Below are 24,527 nucleotides of genomic sequence, written 5' to 3' on the forward strand. Positions count from 1 at the left end.
TTGTTCTTCATGTTGGTTGATTTGATGGTATGCTCTATACGCACTGAGCAACGAGGGTCAACTTGCATCACATGCATACAAGTTGTTATGTATTGTTAACTGACTCTTGTGCTGACAGTGCTTATCTTATCATGTCTCATTGAAATATACGGCTCTGCTGTTTCCTGGTGTGCTGTGGCTTCAGTTTGTGTGTCTATGTGAGGCCTGCACGATTAGTGACCATGATAACTATTGACAATTACATATTGGTTTCAAGAAACAGTAATAGTATTGCAGTACATAAACATGGTTCAATTGATATTTATGTAGTGCTTTATCATTTTGGGACTCAAGCACAATTCTGCGGACACCTTTATAATACATCTTTATCTGATTTGAGGGTGTCTCCACAGGTTCGGAGATGATGCTTGTTCTGGAATTAAACATAACACACATTTTCCGGCCTGCTTTCTTGTCCCGATTTTCAAATTTCATTTATGTAAGGTTGCTCACTTTCCGATGGTGACTGTTCCTGCATTTTAACATCAGTTTTGGTCATATGTGTGCATGTGATGGCAACCATAGCCAATGCTTAATTGAACGCTTAATTTCACTGTATGGATCGTGTGGTGACTTTACATTTATGATGTACTTGTAGTTGCAAGTCCAGGTTTCAGTGCAATGCTGTTTGTGACACATCATAAGTTGCTGTGGTTAGTCTGATGCTTTAGAGATCAGTGGGGTTTAACAGCAGATAACAAGATCAGGTGCTACATGATTGATTGAATATGAAAACTACATTTTTCATGGACACCAAAACTAAATTGTCCACCGTAGACACTGGGCTAGATAATCTATGCATCACATTACAGATAATGAAGTGAGAACCTGCTTAATGTGAGTAGAGGAGCAAAAATGTGCAGAGACTACAAAGCCGTTAAAAAACATGATACCAAAATAACAAGGAGATTGGTCTGCTTGTTTACAGACTACTGTAAACGGGTCTTTGCGATAAGACTGCAGTATAATTGTTCCCTAAACCCTTGTTTACTCCCTAATGATCGTCTTAATCCGCATTCACTTTGCTTTGTCCTCTGAACTGGAGTAGTAGACTGTGCTGGTGGTGCTTCTTATGGTGCAAATGTATATATGTATGAAGTATAAGAAGAAATATACTCAGTGACCATTAAAATAGAAATACCTGTACAATGTAATGTAACCCTGCAATAAATATAACCGTTCTGGAACCAGCAGATATCCATGCACTGTGAGGAAATTAGTCACAACACATTGTCAGTGTTCCTTCAGGTGCTTTAAATAGGAACTTCCTGTCAAAGCCTTCTTTCCATTCTGTCATGAATGTCAGTATTCCCAGTTGCCCTAGATTAAGGCTTCTGGGTGTAAAGTAATAATTCTACTATGTTGCTGCTCTAATGCGATTAGGTGGAATCGTCTTAATAATGCCGTGAAGGGTCTTTGAAAAGGAAACAGCACACAGAGTAAACGAGGATGCCACTCACACTTAAATTCCAGGCTAATGTCCAGGCTCCATTTTATTTGTTACCTTGTGTTCTTTTATTGTTGTTGTGTTTTTGCGTTGGCCTGATTGAGTGGAATACTAACCCTCATTTATAACCTGTAACCTTTGCAAAATGAAAATAATTGTGGGTGCTGTTGCATTGCATCACACTGAGAGGTGTTTCTAATGTTTACTCTAACCAAATAACGCAATTCTGTAGACACAACAGCCCCACAAAGCATCCAAAAGACCATTAAGATAAAGCAACACCATCATGAAGGCAGGCTTTATTGCAGGGCTATTGCATCAGTGTATTCGTTATAACTGGGTGAACCTAAACTGGCAACTGAGTGTATACTCCCTCCACCTCTCTCTATCACGCGCACACACCAACCAAATGGTCAGACACCTACAAGCAATAATGCACACTCATGGTGCACTTAACATCCTCACCACATTATAAGAACCTTTTGTTGCTACACATGCTAAGGCGATGCCCATGTAGCTGCTTACGTTTTGATGCTGTTTAAGTTTTGATGCTGATAAGAGTGGAAGATGGTGTTTGCTATTCTCGGAGACCGGCAGCCAGAGCCCAAGCTTAAATGATTGGTAGGCAAGTCATATTTTATAAATAGTCATCTTCATTTTCTGTGGAAAGTGGAGCAACCTCACAAAACCATTTCAGCCGTTTCCAACGTCAGATTCTCTGCAGGCCAGCACTCTCCTCTATTATTCAGACCCTTTTTTTTTTTTAAGAAATGGGCCAAGCCCTTGCGCAGCAGGCCTGCACCTGCAGTGCACTTCACATGCAGCACCGCATGCTGCATATTCTGTACTGCATGACTGATAAGAAACTAAAAATAGGCATTACACATGGCTGCAATGATATCTACGGGTACAATTTGCTGATGCTTGGGGACTATAAATAAGACACCAACGTGTGGATAAACTGCTTTACAGTTGCCCTTGGAATGTGAATGATGTAAACTATATATGCAAGTGCTTCATAAAAGGACACAGCATATTCTGCATAATCGTCATTTGTGGCTGATGGAATTCTATCTCTTTTCTTTCCCTCTTTGATTTGATATGTATCAAGCTGGATGTGAATGTGCAGGTATTGTCATGCATCCAGATCTCCTTCCCAATCTGGGAGACTAGACATTTTAATTTCCGCAGGCAGAGGAGATGTGTGACAGACACCGAGGCTGCTAGTGTATCTGAACCACTGATACCATTTTTTTTGGAGTGGGTGAGCGTGCTAATCTAATATAAGGCTTTAAAGCACTGCCTGCCTCTGACATCAGTGTGTGTCTGAGTGTGCATGTGGAAACGGCTATCGAGAACAAAGACCAGGGTGAAAAAGCTCCCCCTGGTGGCAGAATATGGAAACGACATGGGAGAATCTTGTGCCTTATGGGTGTCTGTGTATCAATACGTTCAACTATTTAGCTTGTTGCCACTCTGTATGTGGCAGTGTATTGACTGGTATGGTTATTGACTTTCTGTGTCAGTATTGATCCATGGATAGCGAGTCCTGTCCCATTTTTCGTTCTGATTAAAGCCTAACACAGTCCCTGCCCTCTTCCCCAGTGAACGGTCTGATTGACAAATCTAGGTTATCCATCCCCGACTATAAAGATAGATTTATTCTTAATCCCACACAAATTGTTTGGGTCATGCAGTTTCTCTGTGTGGGTGGGAAACAGAGAAAGAGAATAGAAGAAAAAGAGAGTACAGGGAGCGTGTGTCCTTGGCCATATTAAATGTTTGTATAAAAAGGGTGAATGTTCACAATGTGGAAAATATATGTATTTTAGGAGAATATAACCAGCATTTTTGCATTTGTCTGGTTGTGATTTAAAAAAAAACAAATGTATGCCCTGTCCTTGTCATCAGTACAGAGTGTTCATAAAGAGGGGTGCGGTGGAGGAGGGTGTAGGGAGGGGCACTGATGGGGGCTGCATCTGCGTCACCATGGATACAAGAGGGGAGATCGTGAATCTATTATGGGTGCACCCTGTGAAAGCAGCGATCTATCAAACACTGCCTTTGTCTCTATGCACTGTTGAGCCAATCAGAGTGTCCATTACAGTCAAGTGATTCTAGTTGACCAATCAGATTTTCGTGCTACCTTCGCTGGTATCAAAGCTTGTCGTACATCCTGTTGTATTGACACTTTTGATTAATGGTCTGTTGCAGCAAAGCAAACCTTGTGCTTCTGCTTTCTCAAGGTGTTTGCTGGATTACAATAACTGACATTCTCCGTGAGCAACAATTAACTATACGGTATATGAAAGGAATTCATGCACACACACGTTTCTCTTGTGTCCTTCTCTCTCTCTCACCAGTTATATTACTCGCCATCACACCTCTCTTACACATGGGAATCTCACAAACCCTGATGATTCCCTCCTGCGGTTAAACTCTACACAGACACACTGTGATTCATGCTGTAGAGATGCATTGCTTACCATGAACCGTGAATTCGCTGTTAAAGGTTCAATGACTGAAATTGTAATTGCACAACTCAATAATGATGCAGGATATTTTGGGTTTTAAGAACAGAGGGCCTTTTACAATACGGATCACCTGTAAACTGGCCATTTGTGAATGTCCTTATATATTAATGGAAATAATAGCTAGTGTTGGTGCATTGATAGAGAGGCTAAATGATCTAATAAAGTGTCTACAACATTCTAAAGAAAAAAAGTGCTGGATAGAAATGTTATGAGGATTATACATATGGAAAAGAAGTAAAATCGAAATCATACTGTCCTAGCTCCCCAATTGGGCAACAACACCATGACAACATCAAATAGAGAAATCACTCGGGCCACAACAGCATGCTGTTTCTCCAGCCTGTTTTACACTAGAGTAACTAATTATGTGAGATTTGGGGATTGTGCCATTATTTCCCATATGAGTGAACACTGTGTTGGTGTGCCTCTAGTTTTATCTCAAGGGTATGTGCATGTGTGTGTTTGGGCATGCTCCATATTGCTGTGTCCTGGTTTTCATCTTCTTCCGGCTCGTGTTTCCCTAGACCCGCCCCTGTCCTACTTACTCCAGAAACCAGTGGAAGCGAGCGCAGATTTGGAAATAAATGATTGAGTGGTAGTTGGATTAAATATTAGAAGTGATTCGTCTTCCACAAACCTCTCTCTCTCTCTCTTTCTATCTATCTGTCATAGAGGATGCTATGGATGATATGTTTGTGTGTAGCTGTTTGTGTGCATACAAGCGTGAGTCTGGTAGTCTAGTCTAGTAAATGTATTCTATATGATGCTACTTGTGTCTGTGCACAGCTGGGGATCCTAATCCTGCAAATACAAACATTTTACAAAAACATTTTTTAAATATCAATGTCATATGGTAGCTAGGGGTCATTGTCCCATGGAAAAGCAAGTACACCCCCCTCTATTTTCACACTTCCTATTACAATATGCCAGTCTTGTTACCTCTGTATCTCCATTCATCCCCTCTGCTTTATCAGCACATCTTAGTCATTAGTGTACTGCTGCAATTGGGTGTGGTTCTAGTCACACTGTCACTAAAATCAACTGCTGTATGAGTCATATCACAGCTGTTTCTCGGAGAAACACCAGAGAAATTGAAACTATGAATTAGGTTCAGCAATTCAAGACACAAAGAAAAAGCGAAAATGTGTAGCTCAGAACAAAAAACATGATCTGGAGGTTTGGTACTGAGTAAAGAAGGAAACGTGCAAAAGGAGTAGGTTGCCCCCTTGTGCCGAGATGAGCTCTATACTCCACACAAAAACAGCACTATGACATCAGTATCTCGTCACATGAAGCAGGATGCAGTGTGCAGACCGCAAGAGTGGGGGTGGTCCCCAGAGCCCTGGCCCAGAGAGTGGGCAGAGACAGTGGGTTGGGCATGGCTGAATGCAAAGGTCAGGCTCGCTGTGGGGCTGTGGGGGGTGGAAAGAGAAGCAAGCACTGCTGTTAAAGTGAATCTGCCATCGTGAATCTGCTGCTGCAGTGCTACATTATCAATGCATGAGCAGCCCAACAGCCACTGTTGACAGCCTGGTGTGGTATATATGCATACAAGCATGGCTTGTGTGTGTGTGTGTGTGTGTGTGTGTGTGTGTGTGTGTGTGTGTGTTTTGCTTCTCTCACAATCTGATCTGATTCGTTCAGTGAGATAAAAAATGCTACATGAAAGTGAACTGTAGGAGATATAAATCTAGAGGAGGAAAATCCAGCGGCGTAATTCTTTAACTATCCGGTGCCTTTTTAAAAATAAACCCATATGCTTCGGCATTAGTGAGGGTGTGTGTGTGTGTGTGTGTGTGTGTGTGTGCACACATGCATCATGTCTGTGCCTGAGATGGCGTTGCTATGGAGACAAGAGAGCTGTGCAGAAGGAGAGAGGAGGAAAGGGGGGAGAGACTCGCCTTGGAGCATGTTCAGATAGCACCCTTCCCCCATCTACACTCACATACAGATGAACAGCATGGTACACGCCCTAATAACACACACTTACTCACAAGCACACACACAGTTGATGGCTATGTAAAGGGATATCATTCAATTCTTAGTATGGAGGAGATACAGAAGCTAATTTGGCGACTATATGTGGTGGTTGGCCTTTAATAATGCATTGAACATGCCTAAAATGCGGCTGTTCACTGCTTCCGCCCAAGCCACCCCCCTCCCGTCACCTATACTGCTCCCTCTGCCCCTTTGATCACACTGCTCTTGATGCTGCCTACTGTTTCTCATTTTAACTTTATGACCTGATAGATAAACCACAGACAGAGACACAGGTTAATTAACAGGCACACATCTATCTAACCACTAGATTTATTATGCACAGCTCCCTGTGTTCAGGGACTAAATACTGTGTGTTTTTCTGAACCACAGTTTATTCACTTTAAATTATTCAGAAAATGATATTAACATATCCTCAGGAAATGTGACTTTCATCAATGGATACAGAGTTCATAAATAAAAACTGAAATACTGTGTCATGAGGACTTGGTTGTTTTAATCAACTAAAACGTAATCAACTAAAGCAACATGTCTTTTTGTGAAGGCTGTGTGTTTGAAAATGGTGATTAATTGTTTCTGTATTAGTGCAGAGCTATTCATGGATTAATTGACCCTTCTGCAGATGCTTCACAGAGGAGCTGTATGTGGCATTGGAAGAGGAGCTGATGTGTTCTCATCATCTTTTATTGACATGCTCAGGGAATGCCCAGTAACAGACCCTGACTCCTTGCTCTCAGGTTGGGTTCAGTACAACAGTCTCTGATATCATTAATTCTGTGTGTGGGCAATGCAGTGCAGTACTAGGTTTACTTGTGGATTGTAAATGTATACACTCTGTTGTCTGTTAATTATTTCTTGGAAGAGTGTGACTGGTAGTTCACAGCAGTTCACAGCAGTGTCAGCCGGCCACAAAGCCGAATCCCTGGAATAATAAAGAGAGATTATCTTTATAGTGCTGAGTAAACTGCAGCATCAGTGGTCCATGTGTGTCATGTATTTTATGAGTAAAATAATCCAGACTGAAGGCCTGTAAGGCTGGCACAATATAGATAGTGACCTACAAATAAACTATGAATCATTGAATTTCATCATGATCTGTCTGGGTCTGATGGGCCAGGCGCTCTTTGTGTGTTCACTTGTGTGTATGTAAATAAGCTGAATGTGCAATATACTCAGTGTCTGTGTATACAGAACATACTTTTTCCATTGCCATACATTAGTAAAATTGGGCAAAACAGGTCATCTTTTGTGAGCCAATATGATTATCGCATTTTTGGGTTAACGGCTCAGAGCGTGATGGTTATTAATATTTGCAAATCAAATCATGTTTCCTACAGAATGGAAATAGGACAGGAGTTTCTGAACCCAGGGCTTAATCCTAGGATTACAAACGAGGGAATGTTCATAAGCTCATGACTACCGTCTCTGTGGAAATGTGAAGGAACGGTAAAATACACCAAAATACACCATGGATCTGCATGCAGCAGAACAAAAGGGTCCAATTAACTTTATGCAATACCCTCAAGGCTAACAAAAAAACAAAGACAAAATGAGAAGGGAGTGATCTGAATGTAGTAAGAAGATGTATAACTTATTTCTACTACTTCACATTTTTGGCAATTGTTCAGTCTTCTATTGCAGTTTTGAAAATGCACCATTTGGTATTATTGGATTTGCACTTATTTGTTATATATAACCATTTTGCAATTCAGAAATTGCTTACAGGATGCCCAAATAAATGGCTGTATGATTTCTGGTAGCCATGGATGCCCAACGTCATAATTTCACCAAAAGTGAAAGTGAACAGGTGTGTGTGTGTGTGTGTGTGTCTGAAGGCTATACCATGTTTCAATATATGAAAGATAGTTCTGACACATTCAGCAAACATCAGGACAGGCAAAGGAGGCATTATATGCGACATTATCTGATGTGCTGTCCATGGTGCTGAAATGTAATTTCGATCGCTCTTATTAGAGTTAGGATATTCAGCAGGACATACAATGATATCAATAGTGTATGGTGTGACGTAATGGCTGCTTAAATGGCTGCAACATTACGCCTTGATCTTTCACTGATCTCTGCATGTTGTCTATTTCACCACGTGGCGCCGCTGTTGATCCATCAGAGACAGCTCTATTCTCTGAAACAACGAGGCCACTCCCGTTTCCAGGCAATTGGGACATTTCTTCAGTCTTTGTTACAGAGGGAGGACGGTGGAACAAACAGAATTTTCCGATCAAATTCTAAGCTCACCTCGGTGGATATCTTCCATACTGCCTGCGATATCTGACCCTGACTTAAAGTCATATTCATGCTTTGTTCGTATTGGACAGAAATATGTCTTTGCCTTGTAGATATTTCGGGATATGTCTCGGGCTCTTTCTACTGGAATTTAACTGGGAAGCGGTATCTGGGCAGCTCTCCTATTCCGTCTCAGAGGAGGTAAACCCGGGAACTCCTATTGGAAATATCGCTAAGGACCTAAACATTAATTCACAGGACTTGGAATCACGTATGTTTCAAATTGTCACTGGATCAAAGAGAAAATTCTTCGAGGTAAATCTAAAGACTGGTGTTCTGTATGTCAGTGAGAGAATAGACAGAGAGGAGCTTTGCGCAGAGGAATTGAAATGCTTAGTAAGTGTGGAAGCCGTCATAAATAACCCTTTAAAACTGTACCGTATTGACGTAGACATTTTGGATGTAAATGACAATGCCCCATTGTTTACGACCAAATTACAAAATCTGTACATCGCAGAGAGTACGTTACCAGGGGTGAAATTCGCATTATCTGAAGCAAGTGATGTAGATGTGGGGAGAAACGGAGTCGGCACTTACACATTAAGCCAAAATGCACATTTCTCTTTGGCTGTGCACAAAGCAGGTGACAGTGTGTCTGCTGAGTTAGTGCTGCAGAAAGCTTTAGACCGAGAGAAGCAGCCTGTGATCACCATGACACTGACCGCTGTAGACGGAGGGAGTCCTCCGAAATCAGGCACCTCGCAGCTGTTTATTAATGTATTAGACATTAACGATAACATCCCGATATTCAGCGAAACGTTGTACAAAACAAAAATTCCAGAAAACACGCTATTGGGCACAATATTAATCGCTGTGAACGCTACCGATGCAGACGAGGGCCTCAACAGTGAGATTGTGTATTCACTGAGAAGCAAAGATCAAGATCACGTGCTTGATATCTTTGAAATTGAAAGTCAAACGGGAGTCGTCAAGGTAAAAGGCAACATAGACTTTGAAGAAAAGAAGGCTTTTGAGATACGTGTAGAGGCCAGTGATAAAGGGCAGCCTCCGATGTCTGCGCATTGTAAAGTGCTGGTAGAAGTGGTGGACGTAAACGACAATGCTCCTGAGATCACGGTGACGTCACTACACACCACAGTGAAAGAGGACGCTACTCCAGGCACCGTGGTTGCTCTCGTGTCAGTCCTCGATAAGGACGGTGGGAAAAACGGTGACGTGAACATTCAAATAACAAATGAGGTTCCACTCAAACTCGAAACAAACTACAAAAATTATTATTCTTTGTTAGTTGACGGACCACTGGACAGAGAGAGTGTCTCTAACTACAACGTCACCATAGTCGCCACCGATAAAGGAACCCCGTCGCTCTCCAGCACGAGTGTATTTTCTATACACATTTCTGATGTAAATGATAATCCACCTCAGTTCCCAGAGCAGCGAATTAATGTATACCTGAAGGAGAACAGCCCAGTTGGAGAAATTATTAAAACAGTAACTGCCACTGATGCTGACGTAGACCAGAACAGTCGGGTGAGCTATTCGTTTTTACAAAGTAACCCATCATCCACAATGGTAAACATCAACACGGAGACCGGAGACATAGTTAGTCTGCAGTCTTTTAACTACGAGGAGTTAAACACGTTTCAGTTTAAAGTTCAGGCCACAGACTCTGGTGTTCCTCCGCTCAGCAGTAACGTGACTGTGAACGTTTTAGTCCTGGATGAGAATGACAACAGTCCCACGATCCTCGCGCCCTATTCTGAGCACGGCTCCGTTAACAGTGAGAGCATCCCATATTCTGCTGAAGCGGGATACTTTGTGGCAAAGATCAGGGCTGTAGACGCAGACTCTGGATACAACGCGCTGCTCTCTTATCACCTCTCTGAGCCCAAAGGAAACAACCTCTTCCGGATCGGAACCAGCACCGGAGAGATCAGGACTAAGAGGAGAATGAGTGACAATGACCTGAAAACTCACCCCTTGGTGGTGATGGTTTCTGATAACGGAGAACCCTCCCTGTCAGCTACTGTGTCTATTGAGGTGGTGGTGGTTGAAAGCACAGCTGACATCCAGACTCAGTTCAGACATGTGCCCATAAAGGAGGACAGCTTCTCTGACTTAAACCTGTATCTGCTGATCGGCATTGCGTCGGTGTCAGTGATCTTTCTGCTGAGCCTCATCAGTTTAATAGCTGTCAAATGCCACAGGACAGACGGCAGTTTCAGCAGATACAGCGCCCCAATGATCACCACCCACCCTGACGGGAGCTGGTCTTACTCTAACGCTACTCAGCAGTATGACGTGTGTTTCAGCTCAGACACACTGAAGAGTGACGTAGTGGTTTTCCCCGGACCGTTTCCGCCTGTAGATGGTGAACTGATCAGTATTAACGGAGGAGACACTTTTACCAGAACTCAGACTTTACCCAACAAAGACAAGGTAAGATAACTATGAAAAAGCAACATGTTTCATTGGATGTACTTTGTTCTACAGGGCTGTCTCTCGGTGTTCAATTTGTTTACGAAGGAACTTACCACACTGTATTTGAAGACGTATTTTATTATAAGTATACCTACATGGGCTCACGTAATGGCAATTTTGAAGTTAACAGACAGTAAAACTCTCATACATTTTTTCCGAGAGCACTGCCGTGTTTGTCGTTGTCCATGGTGCTGAAATAAGCACTACAGTTGGTTACTTGCGCGCAACAAAGTGTGGCGTGTGGTGTCAGGAGGGTATGTTCAGTGCTCTCTGAAAACTATCTATATGTATTAATACGTGAAGATGTCACCACATTTCGTCGCTCTGAAGAACTTGCACTTAATAGAAATCTGTGAATGAGTAAATAAGGGAATCTGACAGTGTATTTTCTTCTTATTTCTGTGTCCTTTGATTTGTGACTTCGCTGTGTAATGACTTGAGAGTTCAGAAGTATATGTTTTAGCAGTGAATGTAGTTAATTAAAACAACCACAAGGTGACATTGTAGACCGTCAGATTTAGATGTTCATGGATGTAGCGTCAGGCTCCTCCCAGATTCAGAAGACTATTATGTTTCCCGGCCTTTGTTACATAGAGATGCAGTGCAAGAATGGACTGTGTGGCCATCATTTTGTCGGTTGCGCCTCAAACAGCAAGGAAACCGGATTGTGGATAGCTTGCATCGTCATTTATTAGACGGGATTTTGGACATTAGAATACATATGTTCTGTTCACGTTGGATAAAAATATGTCGACGCGGATGATATGGAGCCCTTTTGGGATTTATATACTCGTTGTTCTTTTGGATTGTTGCTGGGAAGCGGTGTCTGGACAGCTCTCTTACTCTGTATCAGAAGAGGTAAACACGGGGACTTCTGTGGGAAATCTTGCAAAAGATCTAAACCTCAATGTCCACGACTTGGAAGCACGTATGTTTCAGATCGTTAGCGGATCAAAGACAAAATATTTCGATATAAATCTGAAAACGGGTGTTCTTTATGTCAATGAAAGAATCGACCGTGAGGAGCTTTGTGTGAAAGCTACAAAATGTTCTGTGAATGTAGAGGCAGTGATTAACAATCCACTGAAGCTTTACCGTTTAGAGGTCAATATAGTCGATATAAATGATAACGCGCCATATTTTGCTGAGACATTGCAGTCTCTTAATATTGCTGAAAGTACCGTGCCAGGAGGAACATTTGGATTTATAGGGGCATCGGATATCGATGTTGGTAAGAATAGCGTTAGTACATACAGACTAAGTCCAAATGATTATTTTTCTTTAGAGGTTCACAAAGGGGGAGAGAGTGTGTCTGCCGAGCTTGTGCTCCAGAAAGCTTTAGACCGAGAAAAACAACAAACTGTAAGACTAACAGTGACTGCTGTGGACGGTGGAAATCCACCCAAATCAGCAACCTCTTCAATTATTATAAACGTTTTAGACATTAACGACAACGCCCCGGTTTTCAGCAGTTCGTTGTACAAGGCACGTATTTCTGAGAACTTAACAGTCGGTAAAACTGTGATAGTTCTGAATGCAACAGACGCAGACGAGGGATTAAATGCAGACATACAATATTCATTAAGAAGTAAAGGACAGGATCACATTTTACATTTATTTCAAATAGACTCTAAAACGGGTGCAATTTCAGTCGGAGGTAAGATCGACTATGAGGAACACCCCGCGTTTGAGATTCATGCACAGGCCAGTGACAAAGGCCAACCTCCGATGTCTGCTCATTGTAAGGTGCTGGTAGAAGTGGTGGACCTAAATGACAACGGACCTGAGATTACCGTTACGTCACTACTAAACACAGTGAAGGAGGACTCAGAAGTAGGTACTGCTATAGCACTCGTCTCTGTGTTAGACAAAGATGGAGGGCAAAACGGTGTAGTAAAAGCTGTCATTGCGAATGATGCCCCCTTTAAATTGGACACAAATTATAAAAACTATTATTCGTTAGTAGTTGGTGGTCTGCTTGACAGAGAAACTATGGCCGAGTACAATGTCGTCATTATAGCAACTGACGAAGGGACTCCACCTCTCTCCAGCACCAGCATAGTGACAGTTCATGTTTCTGATGTCAATGACAATCCGCCTCACTTCTCGGAGCCGCTGGTTAATGTCTATGTTAAAGAGAACAGTCCAGTAGGTGCAGTTATTAAAACAGTGACTGCAGTTGATGCCGATATAAATGAAAATGGGCAAGTGAGCTATTCATTTTTACAAAGTAACAGTAACTCGTTGCGGTTATCTACAATGGTGAACATCAACTCAGAGACTGGAGACATAGTCAGCATGCAGTCTTTTAACTACGAGGAGTTAAACACGTTTCAGTTTAAAGTTCAGGCCACAGACTCTGGTGTTCCTCCGCTCAGCAGCAACGTGACTGTGAACGTTTTAGTCCTGGATGAGAATGACAACAGTCCCACGATCCTCGCGCCCTATTCTGAGCACGGCTCCGTTAACAGTGAGAGCCTCCCCTATTCTGCTGAAGCGGGATACTTTGTGGCAAAGATCAGGGCTGTAGACGCAGACTCTGGATACAATGCGCTGCTCTCTTATCACCTCTCTGAGCCCAAAGGAAACAACCTCTTCCGGATCGGAACCAGCACCGGAGAGATCAGGACTAAGAGGAGAATGAGTGACAATGACCTGAAAACTCACCCCTTGGTGGTGATGGTTTCTGATAACGGAGAACCCTCCCTGTCAGCTACTGTGTCTATTGAGGTGGTGGTGGTTGAAAGCACAGCTGACATCCAGACTCAGTTCAGACATGTGCCCATAAAGGAGGACAGCTTCTCTGACTTAAACCTGTATCTGCTGATCGGCATTGCGTCGGTGTCAGTGATCTTTCTGCTGAGCCTCATCAGTTTAATAGCTGTCAAATGCCACAGGACAGACGGCAGTTTCAGCAAGTACAGCGCCCCCATGATCACCACACACCCTGACGGGAGCTGGTCTTACTCTAACGCTACTCAGCAGTATGACGTGTGTTTCAGCTCAGACACGCTGAAGAGTGACGTAGTGGTTTTCCCCGGACCGTTTCCTCCTGTAGATGGTGAACTGATCAGTATTAACGGAGGAGACACTTTTACCAGAACTCAGACTTTACCCAACAAAGACAAGGTAAGACAAGTATGACAATACTTTATATGTAATAATCTATTCCCGAGAGCTGAAGCTGAAAGCATGGCTCTCTGTGTTTTGTTTGTCTTCATTATAAAGTGAAATTACTTTGTGAGAACTTCCCACAATGTTCAGTGCTTCAGGAGCCATGATGACAGTATTTTAAGTTCATAAGCCTCTTACGCTATACAGAACGTGTATGTCGCTTTCCATGGTTCTGAAATAAGTACCACGGTGTTCAAAGTGTGGTCTGGAGAGTAAATTACGGAATTGTCGTGTAAAAAAAGAAAAAAAAAGAAAAAGAGTAGTGTCATTTTCTGCTACATGTATTTTGATATTACAAAAATTTCGTATTTATTCATGACAGATGTTTAAAATAAATATCTAAGGATAGATATTGCAATAGCTTACTTCATACCTTAATTAACTTTCCTCGTATTCCTATTACAAAAAAAGCGGAATATTCCAATTTGTATTTGCAATCAACATCTTTAGTGTGTTGTAATGTTTCACTTTAAATACATTTCATGTCTTTAATTTGTGGAGCTTTCTAGCTGGGCTATCAGTTAGCAGGCAAATGACTATTTGTATGGACAAACAAATAAAAAGTGAGAAAGAGAGAAAAGGAAAATGAGACAGAGCGAATTATGTTGAGATGTATAATTATTATCATTTGTTTTGACGAAATTGCTCCGTTTATTTCGTTAGTCATTCCATTATTGCTGTAAAAGGTTAAATGTAGTTATTTCATATCACCACATGGAGTCACTGTAGACCATGACATCTGTACGTTATTTCAGGAGGCATATGACTCCTCCCAGAAACAGGATGATGATGTTATTCTGGGCTTTGTTACAAGGAGACGCAGGGCGAGGGAGAAAAGAGTGAAAAGCATTTCCAAGCTGCCTGGTACAAATGCGAGAAACTGGAACGTGTACTTTACTGTCATTATCATTTTTTGACGGGATTGGTTGGACTGGGATTCATGTCTTTTTCGGATTGGATGTAATTATGTATTTCTCAAGCAAAACGAACCTTTTTCGGATATATCTTGTGGCGCTGCTGCTGAATTATTGCTGGGAAGCGGTGTCTGGACAGCTCTCGTATTCCGTATCAGAGGAGGTAAACCCGGGGACATCTGTTGGAAATATCGCCAAGGATTTAAATCTCAACGTGCAGGATTTAGAATCTCGTATGTTTCAGATTGTTGCTGGTTCAAAGCGAAAATATTTCGATGTAAATACGAAAACTGGTGTTCTTTATGTGAATGAAAGAATCGACCGAGAAGAGCTTTGTGCGAAGGCGACAAAATGTATAGTCAATGTAGAGGCCGTGATCAATGACCCACTGAAGCTTTACCGTTTAGAGATAACTATAACGGATATGAATGACAATGCACCCGTTTTCTCTGAGCAATTGCAGTCAATTAACATTGCAGAAAGTACTTTACCAGGCGTCAAATTTGGATTAATAGAGGCATCGGATTTGGATGTTGGAAAGAACGATGTTAATACATACAAGCTTAGTAGCAATGATTATTTTGCTTTAGAAATTCACAAAGGGGGAGATGGCGTGTCTGCAGAGTTAGTACTGAAGAAATCCTTAGACCGAGAGCACGGCTCTGTAATAAAACTCACACTAACTGCCGTGGATGGAGGAAATCCAAGCCGATCGGGAACCTCACAAATCATCATCACCGTGTTGGATACTAACGACAACCATCCGGTTTTCAGTAAAACTTTGTACAAAGTTCAAATTATTGAAAACCTGCCAAAAGGGTCTACTGTGATCATTCTTAATGCAACAGACGCAGATGAAGGTTTAAACAGTGAAATAGAATACTCTTTGAGAAAAAAAGGTCAGGACCGTGTTTTAGATTTATTTCAAATTGATTCCAAATCAGGTGCGATTTTAGTTAGAGGTCTGATTGACTATGAAGAAAATCAAGCTTTTGAGATTCATGCACAGGCCAGTGACAAAGGCCAACCTCCGATGTCTGCTCATTGTAAGGTGCTGGTAGAAGTGGTGGACCTAAATGACAACGGACCTGAGATCACTGTGACGTCACTACTAAACACAGTGAAGGAGGACTCAGACGTAGGTACTGCTATAGCACTCGTCTCTGTTCTTGACAAAGATGGAGGGCAAAACGGTGTAGTAACAGCTTTCATTCTAAACAAAACTCCCTTTCAATTGGACACGAATTATAAAAACTATTATTCGTTAGTAGTTGGTGGTCCGCTTGACCGAGAAACTATTGCCGAGTACAATGTCGTCATTATAGCAACTGATGAAGGGACTCCACCTCTCTCCAGCACCAGCATAGTGACAGTTCATGTTTCTGATGTCAATGACAATCCGCCTCGCTTCTCGGAGCCGCTGGTTAATGTCTATGTTAAAGAGAACAGTCCAGTAGGTGCAGTTATTAAAACAGTGACTGCAGTTGATGCCGATATAAATGAAAATGGTCAAGTGAGCTATTCATTTTTACAAAGTAACGGTAACTCGTTGCGGTTATCTACAATGGTGAACATCAACTCAGAGACTGGAGACATAGTCAGTCTGCAGTCTTTTAACTACGAGGAGTTAAACACGTTTCAGTTTAAAGTTCAGGCCACAGACTCTGGTGTTCCTCCGCTCAGCAGCAACGTGACTGTGAACGTTTTAGTCCTGGATGAGAATGACAACAGTCCCACGATCCTCGCGCCCTATTCTGAGCACGGCTCCGTTAACAGTGAGAGCCTCCCCTATTCTGCTGAAGCGGGATACTTTGTGGCAAAGATCAGGGCTGTAGACGCAGACTCTGGATACTATGCGCTGCTCTCTTATCACCTCTCTGAGCCCAAAGGAAACAACCTCTTCCGGATCGGAACCAGCACCGGAGAGATCAGGACTAAGAGGAGAATGAGTGACAATGACCTGAAAACTCACCCCTTGGTGGTGATGGTTTCTGATAACGGAGAACCCTCCCTGTCAGCTACTGTGTCTATTGAGGTGGTGGTGGTTGAAAGCACAGCTGACATCCAGACTCAGTTCAGACATGTGCCCATAAAGGAGGACAGCTTCTCTGACTTAAACCTGTATCTGCTGATCGGCATTGCGTCGGTGTCAGTGATCTTTCTGCTGAGCCTCATCAGTTTAATAGCTGTCAAATGCCACAGGACAGACGGCAGTTTCAGCAGGTACAGCGCCCCAATGATCACCACCCACCCTGACGGGAGCTGGTCTTACTCTAACGCTACTCAACAGTATGACGTGTGTTTCAGCTCAGACACGCTGAAGAGTGACGTAGTGGTTTTCCCCGGACCGTTTCCACCTGTAGATGGTGAACTGATCAGTATTAACGGAGGAGACACTTTTACCAGAACTCAGACTTTACCCAACACAGATAAGGTAAGATATTAAATACATTCAGCAATCTTTGTTGAACATTTTCTACATGTGAAAATTCGTTACAATAACTTGCAGTCTTATTTAGGCCTGTGTCTGCGCGAGACTAACATGGTGTCGTCATTTACAAGTACTCTCCTTTTGAGCTATGACTATAGTAATACGTTATTGAGTTGGCATCGTTGACTAACGGAAGGTTAAGAGATTAAATACAACAAGAACTAGCTGTAGTTTTTTTATGTAGAGTTTACTAGTTACGATGTTGATTCGTTTTATTTATTTAGAAAATGATTTGAAAATGATTTATGCTCTACAGTGATCATGGTATTTACACGGACTCTCGTTTTTTATTAAGACATAAACATCAACAAATATTCAATTTTAGTGAGTTTGTAGATTGATAATTTAGTCGGTTGTTCCTTATAGTTGGTTTATGTTTTGAATTCATACAGTTGTGGCTGCTGTTTCGCATTCTGAGTGTGTTGCTATCCGTGGTGCTGAACTCAACTTTCAAAAACTTGCTGAGTTTCTAGAAAATGATGCAAAACCAAACGTTGTTGAAGAGCAAATTGTTTTTAAATATATCTACATATTTGCAACAACTGTTAACAGTAACTCACATATTTCAATTTATCTTTGCTGTCACTTTGATCTTTAGATTTGAAACAGTCAGTTAATTCCTCAAAGATGCAGTATTCCTAATAACACCACTATTACATCGCACATTTCAGTTATCACTGGGCTGAACGTTCTTCTTTATTATTTGTCCCTTCAGTTTGTCCAATTGCTTCATGTTTAAGGGAAATTAAAATGTATAACTGTGTGTAAGGTCATTAGTTGAATAAGCATGTAGTTTTGACAAATGTCCACATGGAGACACTGTAGACCAGCACATTTGGACGGTGTCTCTGGTGTCTTTGGGCTCCTCCCAGATTCAGCGGACGATGCATCGCTGGGCTTTGTTATAAAGAGAGGTCGGACGACAAAGAGCGGTTGTCTGGTTTGTGCTGGAAATGTCTACATTTTTGATTGGAATATATCATCTTTGATCTTGATCTTGTGGTATTTGCCAAATATTGCCATAGTTTCTGGATGCTGCTCCTCAATATATGGTATAATGTATTTGCTGAGCAGAACGAGCTCTGCGTGGATTTATCTCTTGTTCCTGCTGCTGGATTGTTACTGGGGAACGGTATGTGGGCAGCTCTCTTACTCCGTCTCAGAGGAGGTGAATCTGGGGACTGTTGTCGGAAATATCGCTAAAGATCTGAACATCAATGTTCAGGATTTGGAGTCCCGCATGTTTCAGATCGTTGCTGGATCAAAGAGGAAATATCTCGAGGTAAATCTAAAGACTGGTGTCCTGTATGTTAATGAGAGAATAGATCGAGAGGAACTCTGCGGTAATGAACCAAAATGTTCTATCAGTGTAGAAGCAGTTATTAATAATCCCTTAAAACTGTACCGGATTGAAATCATAATTTTGGATGTAAATGATAATTCCCCGTCTTTTCGAAGCACGTCACAGGTGATTGACATTACCGAAAATACAGTAGCAGGGGCTAAGTTTCCTCTGCAACGAGCTCACGATGCAGACGTCGGTAGAAATACAGTAAATACCTACAAACTAAGCCAAAATGAACACTTCTCTCTAGCTACGCATAAAGGAGAGAGCGTAACTGTCGAATTATTGCTTCAGAAAGTTTTAGACAGAGAAACGCAGCCTGTGATTCGACTCACACTGAATGCCATTGATGGAGGAACTCCTGCTAAATCAGGCAGTATGGTCATTATTGTTAATGTCTTAGACGTTAATGATAATCCTCCTGTATTCAGTCAAACACTGTATAAAACCAGTGTGTATGAGAATGTAAAGATAGGCACACCAATAATAACACTTAACGCTACTGATTTGGATGTAGGTCAAAACGGACAAATATCGTATTCGTTTCTTGAAATAGACCAGGGGAAACAAACTGATCTGTTTGATATAGATGAAAAAACAGGAACTGTAACAAATAAAAAGAATATCGACTTTGAGGAAAATAATGCTTTTGAGATTCGAGTACAAGCTAGTGATGGAGCTTCTTCACCGATGACTTCACATGCCAAATTATTGATTGAAGTTTTAGACGTCAATGACAACTCCCCTGAAATTTCCATTACGTCATTGTTAAACACCGTGAGGGAGGATGCGTCCATCGGTACCGCTATTGCACTTGTTTCAGTATTTGATAAAGACGGAGGTAAAAATGGGATGGTGAACTGTAAACTTTCCAATAATGTTCCTTTTAAATTAGAGTCAAATTATAAGAATTACTATTCGTTGGTTGTGGACGGTCCTCTTGACAGGGAGAGCAGATCTCAATATAATATCAGCATCACTGCGACTGATGAGGGGAGCCCACCTCTCTCTAGCACGAGCGTTATTAATGTACACGTCTCAGATGTAAATGATAACAGACCTCTATTTACAGAAAACATGATCAATGTCTATGTGAAAGAAAACAGTGCAATAGGAGCAGTTATAAAAACTGTTTCAGCAATTGATGTTGATATCGATCAAAATGGTCAGGTGAGCTATTCATTTTTACAAAGTAACAGTAACTCGTTGCGGTTATCTCCAATGGTGAACATCAACTCGGAGACAGGAGACATAGTCAGTCTGCAGTCTTTTAACTACGAGGAGTTAAACACGTTTCAGTTTAAAGTTCAGGCCTCAGACTCTGGTGTTCCTTCGCTCAGCAGCAACGTGACTGTGAACGTTTTAGTCCTGGATGAGAATGACAACAGTCCCACGATCCTCGCGCCCTATTCTGAGCACGGCTCCGTTAACAGTGAGAGCATCCCCTATTCTGCTGAAGCGGGATACTTTGTGGCAAAGATCAGGGCTGTAGACGCAGACTCTGGATACAATGCGCTGCTCTCGTATCACCTCTCTGAGCCCAAAGGAAACAACCTCTTCCGGATCGGAACCAGCACCGGAGAGATCAGGACTAAGAGGAGAATGAGTGACAATGACCTGAAAACTCACCCCTTGGTGGTGATGGTTTCTGATAACGGAGAACCCTCCCTGTCAGCTACTGTGTCTATTGAGGTGGTGGTGGTTGAAAGCACAGCTGACATCCAGACTCAGTTCAGACACGTGCCCATAAAGGAGGACAGCTTCTCCGATTTAAACCTGTATCTGCTGATCGGCATTGCGTCGGTGTCAGTGATCTTTCTGCTGAGCCTCATCAGTTTAATAGCTGTCAAATGCCACAGGACAGACGGCAGTTTCAGCAGGTACAGCGCCCCAATGATCACCACCCACCCTGACGGGAGCTGGTCTTACTCTAACGCTACTCAGCAGTATGACGTGTGTTTCAGCTCAGACACGCTGAAGAGTGACGTAGTGGTTTTCCCCGGACCGTTTCCTCCTGTAGATGGTGAACTGATCAGTATTAACGGAGGAGACACTTTTACAAGAACTCAGACTTTACCCAACACAGACAAGGTAAGAGATTAAATACATTCAGCACTCTTTGTTGCACATGTTTTGAGAAAATGTGTTACAATGAGTTGCAGTTTTATTTAGGCCTACGTTGAAGACGACTGCGCAAGCTTGCCTTGGCGTCGTCATTTACACTTATATGTTTGAGCTATGACTAAAGTAATACGTTATTGAGTTGTTATCGTTGAATATATAACGGAAAGGTTAAGAGATTAAAGACATCAAGTGCTCACTGTACTTTTTCTATGTAGAGTTTACTAGTTACGATGTTGTTCCGTTTTATAAATGATTTGTGCTCTGCAGTGGTCATGGTATTTACACAGCCTTTAGACTCGTTTTTATTAAGACATGAACATCAACAAGTATTCAATTTGAGTGAGTTTGTGGTTTGATATTTTAGACGGTTGTTCCTTATAGTTGGTTTATGTTTTGAATTCATACAGTTGTGGCTGCTGTTTCGCATTCTGAGTGTGTTGCTATCCGTGGTGCTGAACTCAACTTTCAAAAACTTGCTGAGTTTCTAGAAAATGATGCAAAACCAAACGTTGTTGAAGAGCAAATTGTTTTTAAATATATCTACATATATATTTGCAACAACTGTTAACAGTAACTCACATATTTCATAATTTATCTTTGCTGTCACTTTGATCTTTAGATTTGAAAGTCAGTTAATTCCTCAAAGATGCAGTATTCCTAATAACACCATTATTAGATCGCACATTTCAGTTATCACTGGGCTGAACGTTGTTCTTTATTATTTGACCCTTCAGTTTGTCCAATTGCTTCATGTTTAAGGAACATTAAAATGTATAAATGTTTGTAATGTCATTAGATGATTAAGCATGTAGTTATGACAAATGTCCACATGGAGACACTGTAGACCAGCACATTTGGACGGTGTCTCGGGGGTCTTTGGGCTCCTCCCAGATTCAGCGGACGATGCATCGCTGGGCTTTGTTATAAGGAGAGGTCGGACGACAAAGAACGGTTGTCTGGTTTGTGCTGAAAATGTCAACATTTTCGATTGGAATATATCATCTTTAATCTTGATCTCGTGGTATTTGCCAAATATTGCTATATTTTCTGGATGCTGCTCCTCAATATATGGTATAATGCATTTGCCGAGCAGAACGAGCTCTGCGTGGATTTATCTCTTGTCCCTGCTGCTGGATTGTTACTGGGGAACGGTATGTGGGCAGCTCTCTTACTCCGTCTCAGAGGAGGTGAATCTGGGGACTGTTGTCGGAAATATCGCTAAAGATCTGAACATCAATGTTCAGGATTTGGAGTCCCGCATGTTTCAGATCGTTGCTGGATCAAAAAGGAAATATCTCGAGGTAAATCTTAAGACTGGTGTCCTGTATGTTAATGAGAGAATAGATCGAGAGGAACTCTGCGGCAATGAACCAAAATGTTCTATCAGTGTAGAAGCAGTTATTAATAATCCCTTAAAACTGTACCGGATTGAAATCATCATTTTAGATGTAAATGATAATTCTCCATCTTTTCGAAGCACGTCACAGGTGATCAACATTACCGAGAATACAGCAGCAGGGGCTAAGTTTCCATTGCATCCAGCTCACGATGCAGATGTCGGTAAAAATACAGTAAATACCTACAAGCTGAGCCAAAATGAACACTTCTCTCTAGCTACACATAAAGGAGAGAGTGTAACGGTCGAATTATTGCTTCAGAAAGTTTTAGACAGAGAAACACAGCCTGTGATTCGACTCACGCTAACTGCCGTTGATGGAGGAACTCCTGCTAAATCAGGCACTATGGTCATTGTAGTTAATGTCTTAGACATTAATGATAATCCTCCTGTTTTCATCCAAACACTGTATAAAGCCAGTGTGTATGAGAATGTAAAGATAGGCACGTCAATAATAACGCTAAATGCTACTGATTTGGACGAAGGCCAAAATGGGCAAGTATTATATTCATTCAGTGAAGTAGGTCGAGGGAAAGAAACTGATCTCTTTGCTATAGATGAAAAAAACGGAACTGTAACAAATAAAAAGAATATCGACTTTGAGGAAAATAATGCTTTTGAGATTCGAGTACAAGCTAGTGATGGAGCTTCCTCACCGATGACCTCACATGCCAAATTATTGATTGAAGTTTTAGACGTCAATGACAATGCCCCTGAAATGTCCGTTACATCATTGTTAAGCACCGTGAGGGAGGATGCATCCATTGGTACCGCTATTGCACTTGTTTCAGTATTTGATAAAGACGGAGGTAAAAATGGGATAGTGAACTGTAAACTTTCCAATAATGTTCCTTTTAAATTAGAGTCAAATTATAAGAATTACTATTCGTTGGTTGTGGACGGTCCTCTTGACAGGGAGAGCAGATCTCAGTATAATATCAGCATCACTGCGACTGATGAGGGGAGCCCACCTCTCTCTAGCACGAGCGTTATTAATGTACACGTCTCAGATGTAAATGATAACAGACCTCTATTTAAAGAAAACATGATCAATGTCTATGTGAAAGAAAACAGTGCAATAGGAGCAGTTATAAAAACAGTTTCAGCAATTGATGTCGATATCGATCAAAATGGTCAAGTGAGCTATTCATTTTTACAAAGTAACAGTAACGCATTACCTCTCTCCACAATGGTTAACATCAACTCAGAGACTGGAGACATAGTCAGTCTGCAGTCTTTTAACTACGAGGAGTTAAACACGTTTCAGTTTAAAGTTCAGGCCACAGACTCTGGTGTTCCTCCGCTCAGCAGCAACGTGACTGTGAACGTTTTAGTCCTGGATGAGAATGACAACAGTCCCATGATCCTCGCGCCCTATTCTGAGCACGGCTCCGTTAACAGTGAGAGCATCCCCTATTCTGCTGAAGCGGGATACTTTGTGGCAAAGATCAGGGCTGTAGACGCAGACTCTGGATACAACGCGCTGCTCTCTTATCACCTCTCTGAGCCCAAAGGAAACAACCTCTTCCGGATCGGAACCAGCACCGGAGAGATCAGGACTAAGAGGAGAATGAGTGACAATGACCTGAAAACTCACCCCTTGGTGGTGATGGTTTCTGATAACGGAGAACCCTCCCTGTCAGCTACTGTGTCTATTGAGGTGGTGGTGGTTGAAAGCACAGCTGACATCCAGACTCAGTTCAGACATGTGCCCATAAAGGAGGACAGCTTCTCTGATTTAAACCTGTATCTGCTGATCGGCATTGCGTCGGTGTCAGTGATCTTTCTGCTGAGCCTCATCAGTTTAATAGCTGTCAAATGCCACAGGACAGACGGCAGTTTCAGCAGGTACAGCGCCCCAATGATCACCACCCACCCTGACGGGAGCTGGTCTTACTCTAAAGCTACTCAGCAGTATGACGTGTGTTTCAGCTCAGACACGCTGAAGAGTGACGTAGTGGTTTTCCCCGGACCGTTTCCGCCTGTAGATGGTGAACTGATCAGTATTAACGGAGGAGACACTTTTACCAGAACTCAGACTTTACCCAACAAAGACAAGGTAAGAGATTAAACACATCCAGCACTCTTTGTTGCACATGTTATGAGAACATTTGTTACAATAAGTTGCAGTTTTATTTAGGCCTACGTTGAGGAGAACTGCGCGCGACTGCCATCGCGTCGTAATTTACACTTACTCTCCGTTTGAGCAATGACTATAATACGGTATTGAGTTGGTATCGTTGAATATATAACGGAAAGGTTAATAGATTAAACACATCAAGTACTAGCTGTACTGTTTCTATGTAGAGTTTACTAGTTACG

At 41.9% G+C, this 24,527-nt stretch overlaps 5 protein-coding genes across 6 annotated transcripts in view; all 5 read left to right on the top strand.

The window, feature by feature from the left end:
- Positions 1–10,728, top strand: part of LOC306702495 (protocadherin alpha-10-like) — a gene marked incomplete at both ends in the record, with an annotated part of 30,546 nt that extends 19,818 nt beyond the window's left edge. The window contains one exon of the mRNA XM_079168130.1: positions 10,017–10,728. Within this exon, the coding sequence (XP_079024256.1) occupies positions 10,017–10,728 (712 nt within the window). The remainder of the gene's footprint in view (positions 1–10,016) is intronic.
- The window catches only part of LOC306701784 (protocadherin alpha-C2-like), a gene marked incomplete at its 5' end in the record, with an annotated part of 179,980 nt that overhangs the window by 70,178 nt on the left and 85,275 nt on the right, over positions 1–24,527 (top strand). The gene's annotated exons all lie outside the window — the stretch shown is intronic.
- Positions 11,509–13,905, top strand: LOC306702499 (protocadherin alpha-3-like; the record flags this gene model as incomplete). Its single annotated transcript, XM_079168134.1, has 1 exon — positions 11,509–13,905. The coding sequence occupies one exon, from the start codon at positions 11,509–11,511 to the stop codon at positions 13,903–13,905; it is 2,397 nt and encodes a 798-aa protein (XP_079024260.1).
- Positions 15,458–20,788, top strand: LOC306702500 (protocadherin alpha-10-like; the record flags this gene model as incomplete). The annotated part of the gene is made up of 3 exons (XM_079168135.1): positions 15,458–15,473; positions 15,794–15,978; positions 19,472–20,788. The coding sequence occupies 3 exons, from the start codon at positions 15,458–15,460 to the stop codon at positions 20,786–20,788; spliced, it is 1,518 nt and encodes a 505-aa protein (XP_079024261.1).
- LOC306701794 (protocadherin alpha-8-like) lies at positions 21,886–24,276 on the top strand (the record flags this gene model as incomplete). The annotated part of the gene is made up of 1 exon (XM_079167206.1): positions 21,886–24,276. The coding sequence occupies one exon, from the start codon at positions 21,886–21,888 to the stop codon at positions 24,274–24,276; it is 2,391 nt and encodes a 796-aa protein (XP_079023332.1).

This window comes from Pholis gunnellus (genome assembly GCF_910591455.1).
Source record: "Pholis gunnellus genome assembly, chromosome: 10".
In the NCBI taxonomy this organism is placed as follows: Eukaryota; Metazoa; Chordata; class Actinopteri; order Perciformes; family Pholidae; genus Pholis; species Pholis gunnellus.